Source organism: Phalacrocorax carbo, chromosome Z (genome assembly GCF_963921805.1).
Source record: "Phalacrocorax carbo chromosome Z, bPhaCar2.1, whole genome shotgun sequence".
Classification (NCBI taxonomy): domain Eukaryota; kingdom Metazoa; phylum Chordata; class Aves; order Suliformes; family Phalacrocoracidae; genus Phalacrocorax; species Phalacrocorax carbo.
The window spans coordinates 902,834-923,113 of NC_087548.1; the positions used below are offsets into that span (position 1 = coordinate 902,834).

At 58.1% G+C, this 20,280-nt stretch overlaps 1 protein-coding gene across 1 annotated transcript; it reads right to left on the minus strand.

The window, feature by feature from the left end:
* Positions 1–6,235: 6,235 nt before the first annotated feature.
* On the minus strand, positions 6,236–19,265 carry ST8SIA3 (ST8 alpha-N-acetyl-neuraminide alpha-2,8-sialyltransferase 3). The gene is made up of 4 exons (XM_064438452.1): positions 18,962–19,265; positions 16,466–16,588; positions 13,638–14,195; positions 6,236–12,899 (listed from the first exon to the last, which is right to left on the minus strand). Exons 1-4 carry the CDS (start codon positions 19,138–19,140, stop codon positions 12,617–12,619), a joined length of 1,143 nt encoding a protein of 380 aa, XP_064294522.1. The 5' UTR covers positions 19,141–19,265; the 3' UTR covers positions 6,236–12,616.
* Positions 19,266–20,280: the final 1,015 nt, after the last annotated feature.

Genomic DNA, 20,280 nt, shown 5'->3' on the forward strand with positions numbered 1-20,280 from the left:
CTTCCCCTCCGCTCTGGGGGGAGGGAGGTTTCTTTGTTAGCCTTCCTCCTTCCCTCTGCCTGCAGCCAGGACTCCCCATGCTGCTGCCAGGTGCCCTCTCTTCCCCGAAACAGGCAGCGTTGCGGTGCCCGGCGGGATGGAGTGGAGCTGGGGGCTGACCTGGCCTGGCCACATTCGGCCCAGGCTTTCTTGCTCGGCATCCTTGTTTTTTTGGCTGTTGCACCCCCGGGTATTTGAATTGTAATTCCTCTCCTCTTTTGTTCACCGGGAGTTTGACTCTGCAGTTTCCTCCCGCACCCTCACCCGTCTCTGAGCACAGGCAAGAGAACTTGGTCCTGGCCCTTCGGCGCTGCAAAACTGTCTGGCTGACCCAAAGTGCCCGTAAAAGGGTGAGTCCAGGGATTCATTATCTGTGTGCACAGCCCTGCATGCCCCGCTCATGTTGGCACAGGACACGGCACAGGCATGGGTGGGCTTTCCCTTAAAATAGCTAGCACAAGCTGGCCATAATTTTTACTTGCTTTTAAACAAATATTGCAAGTGTTTTCTTTTGGTATTTGGAAATCGCTGTCGCAAGTCCGGTCTTCTCTGCAGAGGGCAGAGGGGCCAGCTCCAGCCCCCGTGACGGCTTCCCAGTGGTGGCAGCGCAGCTGGACACGGGTCCAGAGACGACTTAAACCTGAATTGGCCCAAGATGTATCTGCTGTCCAGGGAATAAGTTGTGCTCATAAGAAGTAGAACCAATCTTTCTTGTGATTTTTCTCCTCCCAGACAGGGTTTCAGTTATTTTGAAGTAAATAGATTCAGGAGATATGGGATTTTTTTCCCCGAGTTTTTTGGAGGGGCAGTTTAGAGGATAAAACAGCCCTGAGAAAGTTGTATCCAGCTTCGTCAGTGCAAACTGATAAACAGGAAAAATGGCTCAGGGGCTACCTGGGGGACGCGAGATCCCGGCCAGGCTGCTTGCCTCCACTGCCAGGACCCTCCAGCCTCGGCACCGAGGGGCAGGGGCTGTGGGAGCCTTCCTCAGACTAATCACTGGGAAGATGGAGGAAAGGATTTTTCCCCTCCCATCGCTACACCAGAAGTTGGGTCATGGGGCAGTAAATCCCAGCCTGTGTGGGACGTGCAGGGCTGCTCTTCATAGGGGTTCCCCAAGGCGCCGCCAGCCCCAGTGCCCCCGTCCCGGCGCCCTCGCCAGGCAGAGAGAGCAGCTCTTTCAGGGGTGGGGGTGCAGTCCCCGTGGCACAGTATGGGAAACCAGGGGCCGGGGCCGCGAGTGGGGGGCTGCTTGCTCCAGGGGTTCTGCTCCACGCCTCTCAAGGACGTCCCCAGCTTGGTGTACGTCCCAGCGTGGCTGATGGCACACTTGGCTGGTGAGGGCCATGGTTAAAGATTAAAACTGGATCTAGTTTCCAATATTTATCTTGGGACAGGAGGGCCCCGGCTTGTTTGGTTTGTGGGAAGTGTTGGGAAACAGCGGTGCTGGTGTGGAGAGACCCGGCGGGGCTGGCCCCCGCGGGGGCGCGGGGTCCCGGCGGTCCCTGTGTGGCGAGCGGGGGACGCGGTGGTGCTGGCGACACGGGCAGGACGGGGCGAAACCTGAGGGAGGGGCCCACATCAGCGGGTGCACCCCGCAGTTAGGACGTGGCGGCTCCCCTCCGTGCTTTGCACAGTGTCCTGCCCCTCAAGTGGAGACAGCGGCACCTGCCTCTCCCGTGATCACTTCAAGGATAAATATGTGAGATATATGAGGTATTGGCAACGGGAAGCATGCAAGTAGCATAGGCAGACAATGATTCTTCATTTATACTGGACTAAACATTACCTAGTAAAACATTTTTTGAAGATCAGTAACTGGTTGTCCTACTCTGGAAACACCCACACAGATGTACCGGGACAGCGAGCCCTCCAGATTACACAGGGGCGGGCTTTAAATTACACGGGGGTGTGGACTTTAAATATATTTTGGTGGTGTGAGTGCCCGATGTGCACAAGAGTGACAAAGGTTATTCAGGAGCTGACTCGCCCGTGGGCTGTGCCGGCCAGGCAAACCTCTGCAGAGCCGTTTGCGCATCAGGACAAATCCAGAACAGGCTGTCCCAGGTGGAGATGTCCTGAGGAGGGCTTGAATGCCAGCCGCACTCAGAGAGCAGAAAGGCTCCGAGAAGCAGGGCTTTGGCCCGCGCGGGCAGCTCTGGGTCAGCCCGTCCATGCGCGTTTTACCCCGCCGTTGCTCCTGCCTCGGCGGTCAGCCGTTCTGTTTAAAATCAGATGGAACAAAGTGGTATAAAATGCGTTGTAGAGTACTGTCACGGCATTAACTGGGAGGGACCAGGTTATCCGACAGCTCATTTCTTGTTTTTATATTTACAATCTTACAAAGAGTTGCTGGAAACCGCTTGGAATTTTTAGATATTCTGGTTAGCACCTAAATCATCGCTTCTCACATAATTCTGGGGTTTGGTATCCCCAAAATGTCCCATAGCGACTATTGCTGGGCAATAAACACTGACAATGGGGACGGATGTGGCAACTGTTCAGGCTTTGGTAGCGGTTCGAGGGAAAACCGGCGCAGCTCCAGCCCGGCTGGCGTTTCCCAAAGGGCCCCACCGCTGCCGGGGCTTTGGGAAGTCGTAAAGGGGGACGGGAGGGAGCCAGGACGCTCCGGCACTGCTCTCACAGGGGCTGAGGTGGGCAGTAAAGGGGAGTTTGTAGGTACAGGGAGAGCATTCCCGTTACTGAGCGTCCTTTTAATTTCATAAAGGCATCAAAGGATCCCATACCCACAAGCTGCCCGTAATAAGACTAGACATCCAAAGCACATTTTTAATGGGGGGGAAACAACTACTATGAGAAGTTAAAATGAAGGCAGTGGTTTCTGCAGCAGTACAAGTCTTTGAACGAGTCAGTTTGAAACCCTGAAGTCCTTAAATCAGTCAGCAGTGCCTTTCGGCTGCAGTGCACGGGCGTGGCCCTGCGCAGCACGCCGGGGGCAGCGCAACGCGCCTCGGCCAAGGGTCTGCCACGGCCCCCGCCCGCCCGCGAGCGTGTCGCTGGGAGTTCGTGTGAGCTTCCGAGAACCCACGGCAAAGTTCCTCCAGGGGCCGGTGAGGACACCAAGGGTGCTGGGGCAAGCAGCAAGTCCTCTCTTGGCCTGGGAACTGGCCACGGGGCAGAAATGGAGCAGGGAGGATCGATCGGCTCTGGCGCAGCGGGGTGGCAGCTCCCGGGGCTCCAGGCTCACCTGCAAGGAGGCCGAGAGGGTCAGGGCTCCGGCTGCGCTCAGAGAGGCGTGAGTGCGCTCGGATATCGCAGGGTCAAGGGCTGCTGCGCTGTAGCGTCTGCTGGAACAGCAGGTAAAACTCACAGGCTAAGCGGGGCGATCTGTCCTCACTAGTGTTTTGTAGGCAATGGAAGCGGGTTATAAGGTGTTCTTGGGAATGTAATTCACTTTAATGAGCAAATACCCTGAGCCAAGCTGCGCGCTGATTTACATGCCTTGTAACGCCACATATTTCATGGGAGTGCAGGCTTTAATCCAACACACTGAGCGTATGGCGCCGTACAATGAAATATTGGGAGCAATCAACAAGACCTTTGGCAACTCTTCTGATGGAGTTTTCCAGTAAAACCTTTTGTTTAAGGCAGAGGAAAGCTGACATGCTGATGTGCAGGGCGCAGGCCCCGGAGCCGACGGATCAGCTCTGCGAACGCCTGCCGGTGTGCTGCGCGCCGCCCGGGGCGCCCGCTGCCCACGCTCACCCGGGACCGGCGGCTGGGCGCCCGTGGAGAGCAGAGGAGGAGGAGAAGTCGCTCAGCACGTCTGGCAGGCACCTGCAGGCAGGGGGACAAGGGGACAAGCCCGCCCTGACCGGGTGCAGGGAGAGGACAGGAAGGTGCTGGGAGTGCAGCTTAGTCGCAAGCTCTGCAGAAAACCTCAGCACTTGCGGGCGGCGGGTGGTCGAGGGCTAAGGACGAGTATAACAGAATAGCGCCGCAAAACGTAGCAGTGCTATCAGAAAGCCCGAGGCACGAATGAAAGCTGGCTGGGGCGGGCGTTAGAAAGCACCAGTAATACTTTCTGTGAGCTGTTAATGGCGAGAAGGTGGCTGAGGAGAGTTGTTGTGCTGCTCTACGGGGGGGGGAAAGCTGTCAGCGGGGAGCGGAGGCTGTTACTGGTGCTTTGCCGTCAAGATGGGAGGAGGTATGGGGAAGGGTTCCGGGGGGGGGTCTGTCTTCGCCGGCCACTCTCCGATATTTTCCTTAGCGGCCGGCACGGCGGGGCAGCGAGCGCGCTTACCCAGCTGGGGGGCGGCTGAGGACGGGACGCGTTGGGGCCGATCCTGCGACGCGGTCGGGAGGGGCCCGAAGGAGCGCGGCTGGGGATAATGAACATCGGGGATGGGGATCGCCGCCTGGCCCGCAGAAGGGAGGGCGGCCGGCCGCCAGCCCAGGGCAGGTCAGCCGGGTGAGGCGGCCGGGAGCAGGCAGGCGCTGCCGCGCAGGTGATGCCCCAAGAGACCCCCTCACCCCGCGGGGCTCCCTCTGTCTAAGAAGAGCTTGAAAGCGGCCCCGGGGACCCCTCCTCGCCCCCACGCAGCCCTGGGCTCGCCGCAGGTTTTGCCTGCTGCCTGGCCAGGATGGTGCTTTCCACCCTTTTGAAGGAAGCCGATGGGTCTGCGGTGTGGGACCTCATTAAGGGCTGTTCTGGACCACGGTCCTTCGCAGTCACACCATCGGTGCCTGTTTCGTGCCGATTACTGCCGCTCACCCAGCGTTAACCCGTGCAGGTATCTCTGTGGGTAAGTTATTCCCGTGTGGGGATTTTTGATGGGGCATTTTTAGTGTTACTTAACATCGGTTTCACTGGCGTAAAATACACCTGGAGCTTGCATGGAAACAGAATAACTGGAATAACTCCACATGGCAGCTCCAGGTGAAAAACGCGCAGCTCAGACTTTACTCTGCGTCATTGCTAGCACCCGGCCAGGGGTGCACGGGGCTGCTCTCCCTGGGCAGCTCATCCCACAGCGGGTGGTGGGAGCGGGGCACACAAAGGGCCCCCGGGTGCCGGTGCCCTCCCACTGCACCGGCAGACCCCCGGGGAGGGGCTCGGCTGCAGGCAGCTGTCCCGGCACCCCGAACAGCCGGCGGGCTTTAATGGCACCGCGTGAGCCGGGGTTTCCTTCCAATCTGGGGTGCGTGTAGTCTCCCTGCAGCAGGGATCCCCTGTGGAAAACCCCACCCGCAGCGACCTTGAATTTGGGAGCTTTTCTGAAAACAGGACTTTGCTCCCTTTTGACATGCGCAGTATTGTACGTAGGTATTTCAGCTGGATTATTGTCGAGCTGGTAAGTGCATTTGGATCTGTGAACAGTTTCTATATTTACACACTCAGGAGGAAAAGAAATCAGTTATAGTGGGAAAGAGCATCAGCTGTTTGGCTCGTCAGCATGAAGGGTGGTTTGCGCTCATCAGCGTGGTGCTGAAGGAGGCGGGGGATCTCTGGCTGTTGGCCGGGCTGCCCGGGATAGCGGCAGCCGGTCTGCCTGCCCCGATGCGGCTGCGCAGGTGCGGGGCTGAGGCCGAGGGATGGGGGGCTGGGGCTGAGGGCTGGGGGCATGAGGCGCAGGGATGGGGGGCTGAGACCGAGGTGTGCAGGGTTGAGGCTGAGGGATGCGGGGCTGAGACTGAAGGCTGGGGGGGCTGAGGCCGAGGGCTGGGGCGCTGAGGCAAGGGGTGCAGGGCTGAGACCGCGGGGAGTGGGTGAGTGAGCCCGGGCAGACGTTGGGGTGCCCCCCGGGCAGCGCCGAGGCCCGCCGGGGAGATCCGCGTGCCAGGCACGGGGTTGAGCAAAGCACGTGCTGAGTCGACCACGGAGCATCTGTCACCGGTGTCCTGCGAGGAGCCAGCAGCGGGGCCTGGCACCAAAACCCTGCCTCTCTCATACTGACTCCTGTTAGTCCAGCTCCTAAAATAAAACTTGGGCTGCAGGAAGCTATGCTCAGACTTTGCTAGGGTGGAGTATTCGTGGCATGCCTTCATACAATTCGAGTAGATTTCCAACCCTGCTGCATATCCTTGAAAATATGGAAGGCTTTTTGATTAAAATGACAGTCTGGTGCTCAGCAGAGTGTGCCTACAGCACAGAAACCCTCCCCGCACAGGCCCGTCGTTATTATTGACTGTAAGCAGCTCAGGAAGTAATAAGGAAGAAGCGGACACAGCTGAGTTTTACGGACTTTCAATGCACAATAAAACATTTTATTTAAAAACAATGCATTCAATATCGTGTTTTGGCACATGAGTCAATGTTGCAGGCACATTCACACCAAAGAATCACATTGCTGAGGGATCCCACGTGACTCGTCGCGTTGTTCCCCACAAACGATGCTCACGAGGAGGATGCGGAGCTCCGCCACGAGAAGAGCCCGGGCCTTGCTCACCGCCGGGGCCTCGGGCCGGGGCCACGGCTGGCACGGAGCGCGGCAGCCCGCGGGCCGCTGCCGGCCCCCCCGACGCACGCAGGCGCCCTGCGGGAGCACGGCTGGACACCGGCTTCGCTTGCGACGCGCTTCACACCATGGGCGGCATTGCGCTCCGCCCGAGACCGTGCCCTGGCCCTTTATGTACATTAGCCATTTAAAAATAAATACTGCTTTTAGTATGGCCATTAAATAAGGAAACCTTTATTACAATTATGGCATTTTTTTTCTTTTTTTTTTAAATATTTATCTTTTTTTTATTGAAAACAACTCCATCAGGCATTGAACTGTATAGCCGTTAGAATAAAGACACATTCATTTACAGAAAACCTGCTTTTTTCTAAACAATTTGTTTTCGCAACTTCCATTCACAGTTATATTTCACAAACGCTTGCTTTTTGGTATACTCCACGATTAAAACCGGTAGCCAAAATGACTTTATTTTAATGTATCTTGCTACCATCCACTGAAAAGATGCAAGCAACGGAAATACAAACCCCAGATGTATAAAAGAAGAGAAGGTAACGCACGCATTTCCACCCTTATGTACACCCGCTCCTCGAGCCCCCGCCCGGCCGCAGCACCCAGCCCCCCATGGCACCCGCCCCGAGCTCCCGCCGACGGTCCCTGCTGGGGGGCCGGGGCTCGGCACCCGCCCCGTCGGCGGAGGGGCTGGAGCGGGATGCGGCCGCCGCGTGCCGCCGGCCGCCCGCAGCGCCTGGGACGCTGTCCTGGCAGCCCAGGGCCGAGCGGGGTCCGCGTCCCGCCGGACCCTTCCCGTGGAGCTGGTCAGAGGGACTTCTTTTGATTTGGTGAACTAAAACCTTTTGTACTTAAACATCAACAACGTTGCATTACGCGTACTTTGATTTAGCTGTTTTCTCTGGACCATCAGGCATTCGTGTAGGTAGACAGAGTCAGGAAGATTTTGGGCCAAACAGAAGGGAAGGAAGAGTCCAGCCAGGGTGATGCCGAACGCAGGTGCCGTTTTCTGGCCCGAGCAGGGGCCGGCAGCCGGCACCCCGCGGCCCCGGGGAGCCCCGGTTGCTAGAGCGGAGCAGATTGCGTATCTAATGGAAACGCATTTTCTGCCGGCGCGAGGCAGATGCAGAGAGCCTCCCCGCTCAGCCGCTGCCGCCTCCGCACCCTCTGGTCCTCAGCTCTCCAGCAGACCCCCCACAAGCTATCGCCGTCCTCCCGCATGCAGCAGCCCACGGCGAGCGGCCAAGCCTGGACCTTCCCTGAGGGCACCTCTGAGCTGAGGGACGCCAGGCAGCGCCGAGGGCTCCTCCAGGGCTCCTCCAGGCCGCCCAGCACTGACCCCCTCCAGCTCAAAGGGAGACCCGATTTGCTACAAGACCAGAATTAGGCAGCGCCATAAGCCCGGCACAGCGAGACAAGGACTCCGAGCCCAGACCTGTCTGAGCAAACCCTGGGGCGGGGAGGGGGGGGTCACCCCGCTTCGGATGCGCCGTGCCCTAACGCGACGTCCTATGAGAAAACCAGCCTGAAAAGGGGGGTTTGGGAAGGAGCCCAATCTGAGCACGAGGCACCCGGAGGGCCCTTCCCCGGCGGGGGGAGCAGAGCCCGCCCTGGGCCGCTGCTGCTCCATCCAGCCAGCGCAAGCTGCCCTTCCGTCCCACTCTCTCGACAAAGCAGAATTCAAAGAGCATCTAAGAAAACAGGCAAAAACAAAAGATGCACATTTTAAGATGGTTTTCCACATTGCAACAGCTCAGACAAAAAATATTGATACTCAGAAGCAATTTACTTTGGGCTGTATTGCGCCATTGATTTTGGGGCAGAACTCCCCGTTAAAATCAATGATTCTGAAATGTTCAATGTGGTTCTGAAAAATCGATGGGGAGTTTTGCTTAAAAATCAATGATATAATATGGCGCTCTGTCAATAATTTTTCTGTATTCCCATTTCCGAATATTTGCAGTCATTTTCATGCTTCCTTCTCTGCACTCGGGGCCTCTTTGTGCCTCTGGAAAGTTCCAGCTGTGCTGCGAGGGCCATCCCCTGGGCTGGACGGGGGGGTCCCGTCCCTCAGTGGGGCCCAACAGGGCTGCAGAGCAGCGGGGCTCCCCCCAGAGACCCCCCAGCGGGGTCTGCTGCCTTCGGTCATAACGAGGCCTCGCCACAACGGGGTGGACCTGGGAGACACTCCGGTTGCTTAAATCAAGCAAGATCGAATTAAGATCCCGTGTGTTAAAGCATCTTTCCATCACCACCCTCTCGACAAGCCGCGGGCACGTGCCGCGCTGCGCCCCTGGCGCTCTCCGGGCTGGGGGTGAGCGGGGCGTCGCAGCCCCCCGAGCACAGCCGCGGGGAACAGGCCGGGGGCGCGAGTCGTGGGGGAACAGAAACTCCAGCTGTGGGCAATCTTCTCAAGTTCAGTGTGATTAGGAAGGGAAATCAAATTAAAAAAACCCACATATTATGAAAAACTGGGAAAACTACCCTGGAGCAATTTAGGGTTTTGGTTTCAACTCCTAATCTTTGCGTTTTATCTTCTCTCCCGCGTGCTCTGAAGCAGAACCTTGAGCGGAGGGAAGAGGCGCACGGCTCAGGGACAACGACCGCGGCCCTCGGGCACGCCGGAGCTGACGGCTTCTCCTCCCGCACGGGGAGAGGCAGGACCTGCGCCTCTGCCCGAACCAGCGCCGCACAAGCCCTGCTGCTCAGGTGCAGCAGCCGCGCAAGCCCTCGCAGCGCCTTCAGCACGGGGAAATCCACGTCTCCCACCAGCCCTCCCTGGGGACGCTGGGGACAGGGCAGGTGGCCCATCCCACACCGCTTGCCAGCACCTCACAGAGCACCCGCGGCCAGTTTGGCCGCGGAGCCCTCCCCACCCCGGTCTCGCTACGCAGCTGCGTGGCAGGTTCATCTGTCCCCGCCGGCAGCGGCCCTGCCGCGTGCGGCCGCGGGGGAGGCGCGCAGCCAGGCACCTCGCCCCAGGCTGAGCCTCCCCGCTGCGCAAAGGGCCTCCTGGAGACACACGAGGTGCACGGCTGGAAATATGTTTGCTTAGGCTAATGAATATTTACTTGAGACTACATCTAATTTAAGGTAGTTATGTCATGTAGATGCCGTGCGGCAGCCAAGCAGGATCTGCCAGTGCAATTCCCCAGTGGGAGCCAGCAGCTGAAAATTGTACAGAGCACGTTGGCCTCCGCTTTCTTGCCAACATAATGATAATAGTTCACGTCTTTAATTTGCTGATTAAAAATGATCGCTCCCTGCACAAAATTGAAGAAATGCCTCTTGATTAAAATATCTGGTATTAAGCACAAGCCGACAGGCGTCACCCGGGGCTTGGGGTGACCCTTCTTCCCCCGTGGGCTCTTTGCCGAGCTGGCTCCTGGCACCTTCACCACACACCTCAGCGACCTGCAAAGCGATCCGCCTGCCTTAGCGAACATGCATCTGCTGTACAGCTCAACAGGAAACGATGCCGGAAATGATTAATTACTGTACTTCGTTAGCAACTAGCGCAAAACGCTTCCTTCCCTGTGCAATTTCTCTTTTTCTGTTTTTGGGCAAAACCAATCCGTGCGCTCCAGCGCTCAGGGAAGGGTTCCCGCAGGGGTGGGACTGGTGCCGCCCAGCCGCTCCCAGCCCCAGCAGCTCCCCGCTGCTCGCTTGGGCACGCGGTCCAGGCGCCCAGAGGGTGTGATCCCGCAAATCTCACCGACGGGGCCCGCAGGCAGGGGCTGGGGGGGCTCGGTCCTTCCCGCGGGGACGCGGGCAGCCGGGAGCGCTGGGGACGGCCCGTCCTCGTGCTCTGAGGTCTGTGCCCAGCACAGCCGAACGCCGCTCCCTGCCCCGGGCCCTCGCGCGCGACTACGACACAAATAATACATGATAATATCAAGAACAACTCATATGGCACCATATGGCATAAGACACCACCATCACTGCACGACTATGTCTTCATAACAACAGTTGCTAGAGGTCGTACTCTGCTGTAGGAACGGTGACGAGCGCAGGAGCGACACGGCAGCACGGAGAGCCGGAGCTCCCGGGAACGCCGGGCCAGGCTTGGCAGCTGGCGCGGGAACCGCCGCAGCTCCCTGCAGGAGTGGGTCTGTGCACGCTGCGGCACGGGGGAGACCCAGGCCCCTCCGCAGCGTGCCCCAGCCCTAAAGAGCCTTTGAAAAAGCAAAAGCCAGGAAATGTGGGATAATTAAAATGGGGAAGGAAGCCTCCAGCTCCTCCGCCACCTGGGGCACGGGGGAGAAGGGGCGCACAGCTGCGGGAGCCGGCGGAGCTGCGGTGCCGCGGTGAGGCGGCTGCGGGCACCGGGAGATGCTCTGGGCCGCTCAGGTTTGGCGTTGTACTTGAGATCTCCTTCCTCACCTCCTGCATTTGCTTGGAGGTAAAGAGGCTAAAAAAAATTAAAATGTGCCATTTTAAAGTATGATTTTAAATTGGATTTTGCATCTTCTTTCAGTGTATAGTCAGCTCTCAGCGTCCTACGGAATAGAAAAATGTTAAAATACTTGTAAGTATACTTTCTTGTAATAAGAAACCAGTTATTTTACAGGCTCCTTTATCCTGAGACAAAATGGCCAACGTTTTCTAACCCTAAGGTTTGTCCTCTCTACAAACAGCCTGGTTTTCAGCGGTACCAAGGAAGCCGAGCCTTCCTTTGGCTGCCTTGGATGGCTGTTGGTGACCAGAAAATGGGGCCACTAATTTATTTGTCTGACTGTGGATTTAAACGGGGAAATCTGGTAACTGCATTTCCTCTTCCCTGCACTCCTGCTGCCTCGCTTCCCTTTGAAGACCGTTTCTAAAAATCCCGGTGCCCGGCCGCCGCTGCTGCCCGGCCGCTCGGTCCCTGCCCAGCCAGCCCTGTCGCGGGGCCGGGGGGTGACGGAGCCTCGCTGACCGGGGCACTGGCCCACCCGCCTGCCCCAGCGCCGACAATCGGGCTGATGAGGGCTGTTACCGCTCCCTACAGACCCTGCATCGCCGGGCAATACACCCCATCGCCTCCGCAGGACAGACGGCACTTTGGGACGTAGGGAAAGAGAGGGAGCGCCGGCGCTTGCAGCTCCGCAAGGGCAAGCATCGGGTCGCTCCGCGGCGGGTGACACGCGGCAGAGCTCACCGGGCCGCCCGCCGCGCCCCGCCAGCTCCCTGCCCCGCGGCGGGACCGTGCGCGCGGCGCGACGGGATCGGGGAGCGCTGGCGAGCTCTGTGGGTGCGGAGGGACGGGTGGGAGCTGCCGCGCTCCCCGCCCGGGGGGATCATCCTCCCCAAGGACCCCTTGTCATCAGAGGGTGCGGAGAGCAGGCGCAGAGGGAGGGGCGCCTGCGCCGGGGGTCGGGGCTCCTCTCACCCAACGCCCCTCCAGAGGAACCTAACGCTGTTTGTCCTGGTGGTTTAGCTTCAAAATTAAAAGACCAAACGGTATCACACGGATGGGAATGACCGTGCTTCAGCCTGGCTCATTTGGACAAGGATTTGGCCCAAACTGAATTAAAGCGCTGCAGTATTCTGAGAGCGATATAAATGCCTAGCTAAGGTACAAGCCATGTTGTGACCATCTTCACGTTATTCTTAAAAAAATGTAAAATTCAGTAAATATGAAAATATGCAAGCGGTGGAAATCAGGATCCACTCCGAAGAACTTGCAAGTGGCGATGAACTGGAGTTCTGAGTGGCTTTCTCCATCGGCCACGGCAATGTATGTATGCTGAGCTATTGATAGCAACATATACGAGAGAAGCGAAACCTTTTAAAATTAGCTTTTCTAATTCTAATAGGGAAGGGACAATAAAATTAAGAGATTCAGGGCATTTAGTGGAATGCTAAAATATGAAAATATCTTAAAACATACTTAGTAGCATATCTCTAAATGCAAAATATTTCAACTTTGCTGCTGCATGAATAGCATCCACAGAATTTGATAAATGCTTCTGCACTGCTAACTATGCTTAAACCCTTCGATGAGCAGTGACAAGGGTGACTAAAAAGCATCTTTATATTATGGAAAATATTTTAGGGTGGTTTTTTTTTTGTTTGGTTTTTTTTTTAGAATTATATCTGAAGAATGTTTAATTCGGTTTTGGGCACTTTTTAGACAATCATTTGGCACTTCAAGATTTAGGTTCTTAGGCACAATGCGACAAGGTGAGTTTGGCCAGTCCTTCACCGTGCATCCTGTAGAGCAGCTGGAACTCTGCAGGCAGCTGGTGGGACTCCTGCCACTTGGTCGTGAACTTTGTTCCCTTCTTATCATAGTAGTGGTACGGGAGGTCCTCCCTCGTGTTGGGGTCGAACCCAAAGGGCCAGAATCCGTACAAGTGGATCTCTTCACATATGGCAGAAGCAAGGGTGTACATGAGAATACCTGTGCTCAGCCGCTTGGGTGACAAGTGTTTGTTCTTCCAGTATCTGTGGAAAAAACAAAGGCATGTTAGTTTGGGGTGCAAGTACCGCCACAGGTTTGCTGTAAGGAAAAAACAACGTTACTGCCTGGAGGCCATCAGTGCTGGCAGCCGACAGCCCGGATAAGGCAAGGGTTGCTGTGGAGGTCAGTCCGTAACGACCGGGAGAGCCCAGCAGCCCGAGCAGCGCTCTGACTGGTAGTCTCTGTGCTCCCCTTCCCCAGGTTTTTGGTTTTTAAGCAGGAGAGGTAGTGCCTTATCCAGAAAAGTATGACCCACTGGCTCCTGCTCGCACGTGCATTTGCTAAAGGGAGGCAACATTATCCTCCTTTCATTTATTCCAGTTTCCCTGGGCCGCCCCGCCGCTGTCTGTCAGCATCCCCAGCTGCTCGGTGAGAGGAGCAAGCTCCTCCATACGCAGCGCTTGGCTTATGCGGCATCTCCCGCAGCTCCCCGTGCTCCTCCCGTCTGCGGGAGCAGCGGCAGGAGCCGGGCCCAGTGAAGGACCGTGCCCCGGAGCGAAGGGCCAACCCCGCTGCTGTGCCGGGCGAGCGTCCGTAAAGAGGCAGCTGCGGTGCTGCCTGAAGCACTACCGAGCCTGCATTTGCTCTGAAAGCGAGCAGCATCGGGTCCTGACCTGCTCGACAGTGCCCGCCAGGTCAGGCATGAACAGCAAAAGAAACACAGTTGTATTTGTACAAAGAGACGCGTTTTGACAAGATAAAGGCAAGGCAAAAATACACACCTGTTAACGTGCTGCATTATATTTCCTGGCCACGCCAACTGGACCTTTAGCTGCCCTCTATGCTCGACAAAGAAGTCAACCAGTGTTCTCGTGACTGTTGCTGATGTGTGGAAGAAAAAAGCGGGGATCCAAAGAATGGCCCCATCAAGCTTTTTCAAACTTAAAAAGAAGTTGTTGCGATCCTGAATGGTCAAAAGATTGTTGTAATACTTCTCCAGGATGCTGGGGTTGAAGGTTGTGAGGTTGGTTTTCCTTCCAACATCTTTTTGGAAAGCCTCGGTTGGAGCAAAATTGCAGCGAAAAACAAAATCAGATTTATCGATTTCTTGGCCGCACTGACTCCCGGTCAGGATCCCACTGTTCCCCACCACGGCGCAGATGTTGTAATGCTTGTTCAGGATCGGCGACACGTCGGGAAGCAGCGATCTGAAGTTATTGCTAATAGAGAAAACGTACTTATGGCTGGAATAATCGTAATGCATCAGCTGTCCAATCCGAACACTACTCTTGGTCAAAGAAAAATTTTTTATTACATCGACGTGCTGAAGGATTTCTTGCCTAAAATGAAACAGAAAAAGAGAAGAAAACATGGAGTTATATTTCCCTTCTTTCTGCGGTGGAGAGATTTTCTTCCCAGCTAGACTCACGCTTTTCTTTTCTTTTTTTAAATGCAGTGGTTTCCTGAGCGCTGTGGTACAATGGCTTTTAAATTAACACAAATAGATAGGAATTAGGGAGCTGGCTCCTTACCTAGTTCTATGCTTGGCTTTACTGGGCGGTCATGACTGTCGCCAGCTAAGGATTTGTCCGTGTCTCTCGGAACAGTGTCAGGATGAAAAGACTGGGCTCGCTGAGTAAGTCCGAGGCGCGCAGCCGCCAGTGCCCCCCTCCCACGGGCGCCCGGCCGCGGGGTGCCGCGCCACGCAGCTCTGCTGCGCCGCGGCTCGGGCCTGGTGGGGAGGTGATGCCGGTGCTCCCTGCGTGCATTTCGCTCCCGGTACTGGACCGCGAACCTTCGGCCGGGATGGGTACCGCGTTTGCCATCAGGCACGTGAAGCGAAACCAAGCAGTCCAGGATTTTCAGTTGAATTAATGGCAGCTGATTTTTAAACACATGTACTTTTTGTGTTCTCATTGAGAAGCTTTGAATCACAAAACCAAGTGACTGCCTCTGTCTCCATTTATGTAAACATCATTCCTTAATGTCTTCTTTGGGCAAGCACGCCAGGATTTTTACAAGGGTTATTAGAGATACTTAAAACCCAAACAAAACCAACCCTGCTCAGGAATTTCCCTCGCAGGGCATAAAATTAGAAAACCAATACCACTTTATTTGCTCATGTTTATGGAAAACAACCAACCCTTCTTCCAGCTCGCGTCCTCCAATGTCTAAGCATTAATGGAGTCCCACTGGGTGCCCTAATTATGGGTTATGGCTAACGGACAAGCACAAAGGCAGATCCCGAGGCATCAGCTAAAATCACCAGAGGGGTGGTACAGAGATGGACTTAGAAGGGATGAGCTGGTGGTGCCTGGCATGAAGCAACACCAAGGGGTGCCCACTGTCACACCAGGCTGGGAGGTCCCCGGGAAAGGATGGGGCAGGCCAAGCGACATCTCCCCTTGGCACCCGCAGCTCCTTAGGGGCAGCGGGCAGCGTCTGTTGGCATGAGAGGGCCATAACCCACCCCGCTGTGCCGGTGGCAGCGCTGGCCTGTGACCGGGGGGTGCAGCAGCCCCATCCTGACTCTGCAGCCCCCAGGGGCCTGGGCTCCTGCTTCTTGGGTGGGATGTGGGAGCGGAGTCGCTAAAACAGCAGGCACTTGTTGGGACAAAATTGCAGTCCAAGATGGTAATGGCTATCTTGAATGCTTTTATTTCCTTTCATAGATTTAAAAAATATATATCAGTAAAAATATATATAATTGTATGATATATTGTATGTATAATTTTATGTATATATTTACTGGCAAATCTATCTATCTCTATCTCTGTCTCTATCTCTATATCTCTATCTCTAGCTCTATCCATATAATCTACATCTTTATCTATAGATCTATAGATCTATAGATCTATAGATCTTTATATCATCTATACCTACCCCTATACCTATACCTATATCTATACCTGTATCAGTAAAGCCGATAAATAAAAGGGGCCGGCCAGACACCACCAAGTTCACCATCACAGTGAGAAAACTGAAAGCACGTTTTACTTCCCATTAAGTACAGAGCAGCTTTGAGGAAGCCGAAGGAACCAAGAAACCCCTTCCGTTGCCACACAGCAGGGAAGTCAGCGCACCCCGCCAACAGCAGGCGACGCACAAAGAGAGCGTCTCCGGTGGGTTCAGGCTCGAGGGGCCGCATCCGAACCCCTCGCTCTGCCCGCCCCCTCAGCCGGAGCGCGCTGGAAGGCAGAGCCGCGCTGCACTTGCTCAGAACTGCCGTTAGCGGGGAAGTTTAGCTGGGTGTTTGTTGGCCTCCATGAACGTGGCATTTCATGGCTGCCTCAGTCTGATTTGTTTGAAGTTTTAAAACCCCAGACATTCATCTTGAAGTAATGACAATTTCCCTTGCATGCTGGGAAACTGGGTTACGTTCTGTTTGGTAAAATAGCGCGTGTTGCAGCCTGGTGTCCTGCTCTGAAATAATCCATTCTTCCAAGATAGCTGTAACCATCTGGGGGAATGTTCTGATTCAGCCTTTGTCTCTCACCGCAGGCAAATCACTCGGAGCTCAGAGCATTTAGCAATCCCTGATTGTATTTTCTTAAATCCTGGGGGGAAGGGGGCAGCCTCATGCAGGGTGGGAAGGGGGGCGTGGGCTCACCTCTGGTGTGCGAAGGCGGTCTGGTTGAAGGCCCACTTGGAGGGCTTCTCCTGCAGCTCGTGGGTCAGGGAGTTCGTAATGGGGACGAACGAGGGGTCCAGGAACTTCAGTGCGAACTGGGACCTGGAAACAAGCACACAGACCCACACAGGCACACACAGACCCACGCACACACGCACAGACCCACGCAGGCACACACACATGCACAGACCCACGCACACACGCACACACGCACAGACCCACGCAGGCACACACACACGCACAGACCCACGCAGGCACACACGCACAGACCCACGCAGGCACACACACACACGCACAGACCCACGCAGGCACACACACACGCACAGACCCACGCAGGCACACACACACACACGCACGCACACACACGCACAGACCCACGCAGGCACACACGCACAGACCCACGCAGGCACACACACACACGCACAGACCCACGCAGGCACACACACACATGCACAGACCCACGCACACACGCACAGACCCACGCAGGCACACACAGACCCACGCAGGCACACACAGACCCACGTAGGCACACACACACACGCACAGACCCACGCACACACACACAGACCCACGCAGGCACACACACACGCACACACACACGCACACAGACACACGCACAGACCCACGCAGGCACACACACACGCACACACACACGCACACAGACACACGCACAGACCCACGCAGGCACACACACACACGCACAGACCCACGCAGGCACACACACACGCACACACACACGCACACACAGACCCACGTAGGCACACACACACACGCACAGACCCACGCACACACACACAGACCCACGCAGGCACACACACACGCACACACACACGCACACAGACACACGCACAGACCCACGCAGGCACACACACACGCACAGACCCACGCAGGCACACACACACGCACACACACACGCACACAGACACACGCACAGACCCACGCAGGCACACACACACACGCACAGACCCACGCAGGCACACACACACGCACACACACACGCACACACAGACCCACGCAGGCACACACACACACGCACAGACCCACGCAGGCACACACACACGCACACACACACGCACACAGACACACGCACACACACACACGCACACACACACACGCACACACACACGCACACACACACACACACACACAGACCCACGCAGGCACACACACACACGCACAGACCCACGCAGGCACACACACACGCACACACGCACGCACACACACAGACCCACGCAGGCACACACACACACGCACAGACCCACGCAGGCACACACACACGCACACACACACACACACACACAGACCCACGCAGGCACACACACACGCACACACACACACACACACACAGACCCACGCAGGCACACACACACGCACACACACACACACACGCACAGACCCACGCAGGCACACACACACGCACACACGCACGCACACACACAGACCCACGCAGGCACACGCACACGCACAGACCCACGCAGGCACACACACACGCACACACACACGCACACACAGACCCACGCAGGCACACACACACGCACACACACACGCACACACACACGCACACAGACACACGCACGCACACGCACACGCACAGACCCGCAGCCCGTTACTGGCCGTGCCCGTCCCGCCCCGCGTGTCGGCGGCATCAGCACCGCGGACAGCGCCCGCCGCTCCCCGCCGGCCCGGGGTCACCGGGAGGCACCGGGGGGCACCGGGGGGCACCGGGATGCACCGGCCCGGGATGCATCGGAATGCACCGGGCTGCACCGGGCCGCACCGGGCCGGGATGCACCGTGAGGCACCGTGAGGCACCGGGCTGCACGGGCTGCACCGGCATTCACCGGGCCGGGCTGCACCGCGCTGCACCGGGCCGGCCTGTACTGGGCTGCACCGTGAGGCACCGGGCTGCACAGGCTGCACCGGCATTCACCGGGCCGGCCTGCACCGGGCCGCACCGGGCCGGGCTGCACCGGGCTGCACCGGGCCGCACCGGGCCGGGCTGCACCGTGAGGCACCGTGAGGCACCGGGCTGCACAGGCTGCACCGGCATTCACCGGGCCGGCCTGCACCGGGCTGCACCGGGCCGGCCTGTACTGGGCTGCACCAGCCAGTACCGGGCTGTGCTGGGCTGCACCGGGCCGGGCTGCGCCGGGCCATGCCGGGCAGGGTGGTGTCGGGCTGCTCCCCACTTTTCAGCACCCCCGGAGCATTGCGGTTCCCCTCCCCGGCCCCCGGGGGTCTCCCCCGCTCCCCGCAGGACCCGGGCGCCTCAGCGTGGTGCGGGGCCCGGCCGGTGCGAGGCGCGGGGGGAGGGAGCCGCATCCCGGCGGCGGGGCTGAGCCGAGCGCTGCGGGGTCCGCGGGGCCTCGCCGGACCCGGGGGACTCCCCCGGGAGCACCACGGGGGGCAGCGGGGCGGGGGAGGGGGAGGGTGGGAAGGGCGAACCCCCGTCCCGGAGCCCGGCCGCGCCCTCACCTGAATCCCGCGTGGAACATGTACATGCGGGGCCCCCCCGGGCCGGCGGCGCGGGGCGCCCCGAAGATGTTGTCCTTCTTGAGCGAGACGTAGCTGATGAGGGAGAGGATGAGCAGCGCGATGCTGAGCATCACCAGCCCCAGCACGCTGGCCACCCGCACCATCTTGCAGCTCCTCATGCCGGGAGGCGGCCCCGCGGCTGGGCGTGTGCGGGGGGGCTGCCGCGGGGCTGCATGGGGGGCGGCGGGACCGGGACGGCGCCGGGGCCGGGGCCGCCACCGCCGGCAGCCGCAGAGAAAATGGAGGGACGGAGCGGCGGCGCGATGAAATGGCAGCCGGGAGCGGCCGCCCCGCCGCCCCGGCCCCGGCAGCGCCGCCGTGCCCCCCCCCGCCGGCCCCGGCCCACGCACCGGCAGCCCCGGTGCGCCGCGGAGCGCCGCGGTGCCACCCCAGCAGCCCCGGGGTGCCGCACCGACAGCCCCGGGGTGCTCCCCAGTAGCCCCGGAGTGCCCCATCGACAGCCCCGTGGTGCCCCCGACAGCGCCGGGGTGCCCCACCAACAACGCCGGGGTGCCCCCCAGTAGCCTCGGGGTGCCCCATCGACAGCTCATGGGTGCCCCACCAACAGCCCTGGGGTGCCCCCCAACACCTCCGGGGTCTCCTCCCCAGCAGCACTGGGTACGCGACCTGGCATCCCAGGTGTGCCCACCCTGACATCCCCGGGGTGCCCCTGGCAACCCTGGGGTGCCCAGAGTGGCCTTCCCGCTGCCTTGGGGTGCCCTGCAGTGACCCCCCAAAAGTCCGGGGGTGGCTTTGCCTGGCAGCCGCAGTGGCCCCCCAACAGCCCCAGTGCCGTAGTCACCCCTGAGCCCCGTGAGTGCATGTGGGGGCCGTGCCACTGCCTGAGCCGGGGGAGTGGGCGCTGCTTGGGACCCTGTGCCTTTGCTGGGGGACCAGCGTCCAGGTGGGTGCACAACCTCCCCCTGCCCCCAGCACAGGGCTGCGGGGCGGCGGCGTTTCCCTGCGGTGCTGTGGGTCACCGTGTGGCACGTACAGCGCTGCGGGAGGCTACGCCTGGGCAATGCAAGGCCCAAAGATGGCTCAGGAGGCGCCTCGATCTTTAAAAGCCTGGTGTTTAGGGCACGCTACCACCTAAAAGAACCCTATTGGTAATTAAACTGCCCCATAAATCACACAGTCAATTTCACGTGAACACCAAGAAAGCCTGACTTCTGTAATTTGAGGAACGTCTCTTCCAAACACGACTTCTGCACGCTGCGATACCTTCAGTGTTTCTTCAAGATACGGTTTTTTCCCTT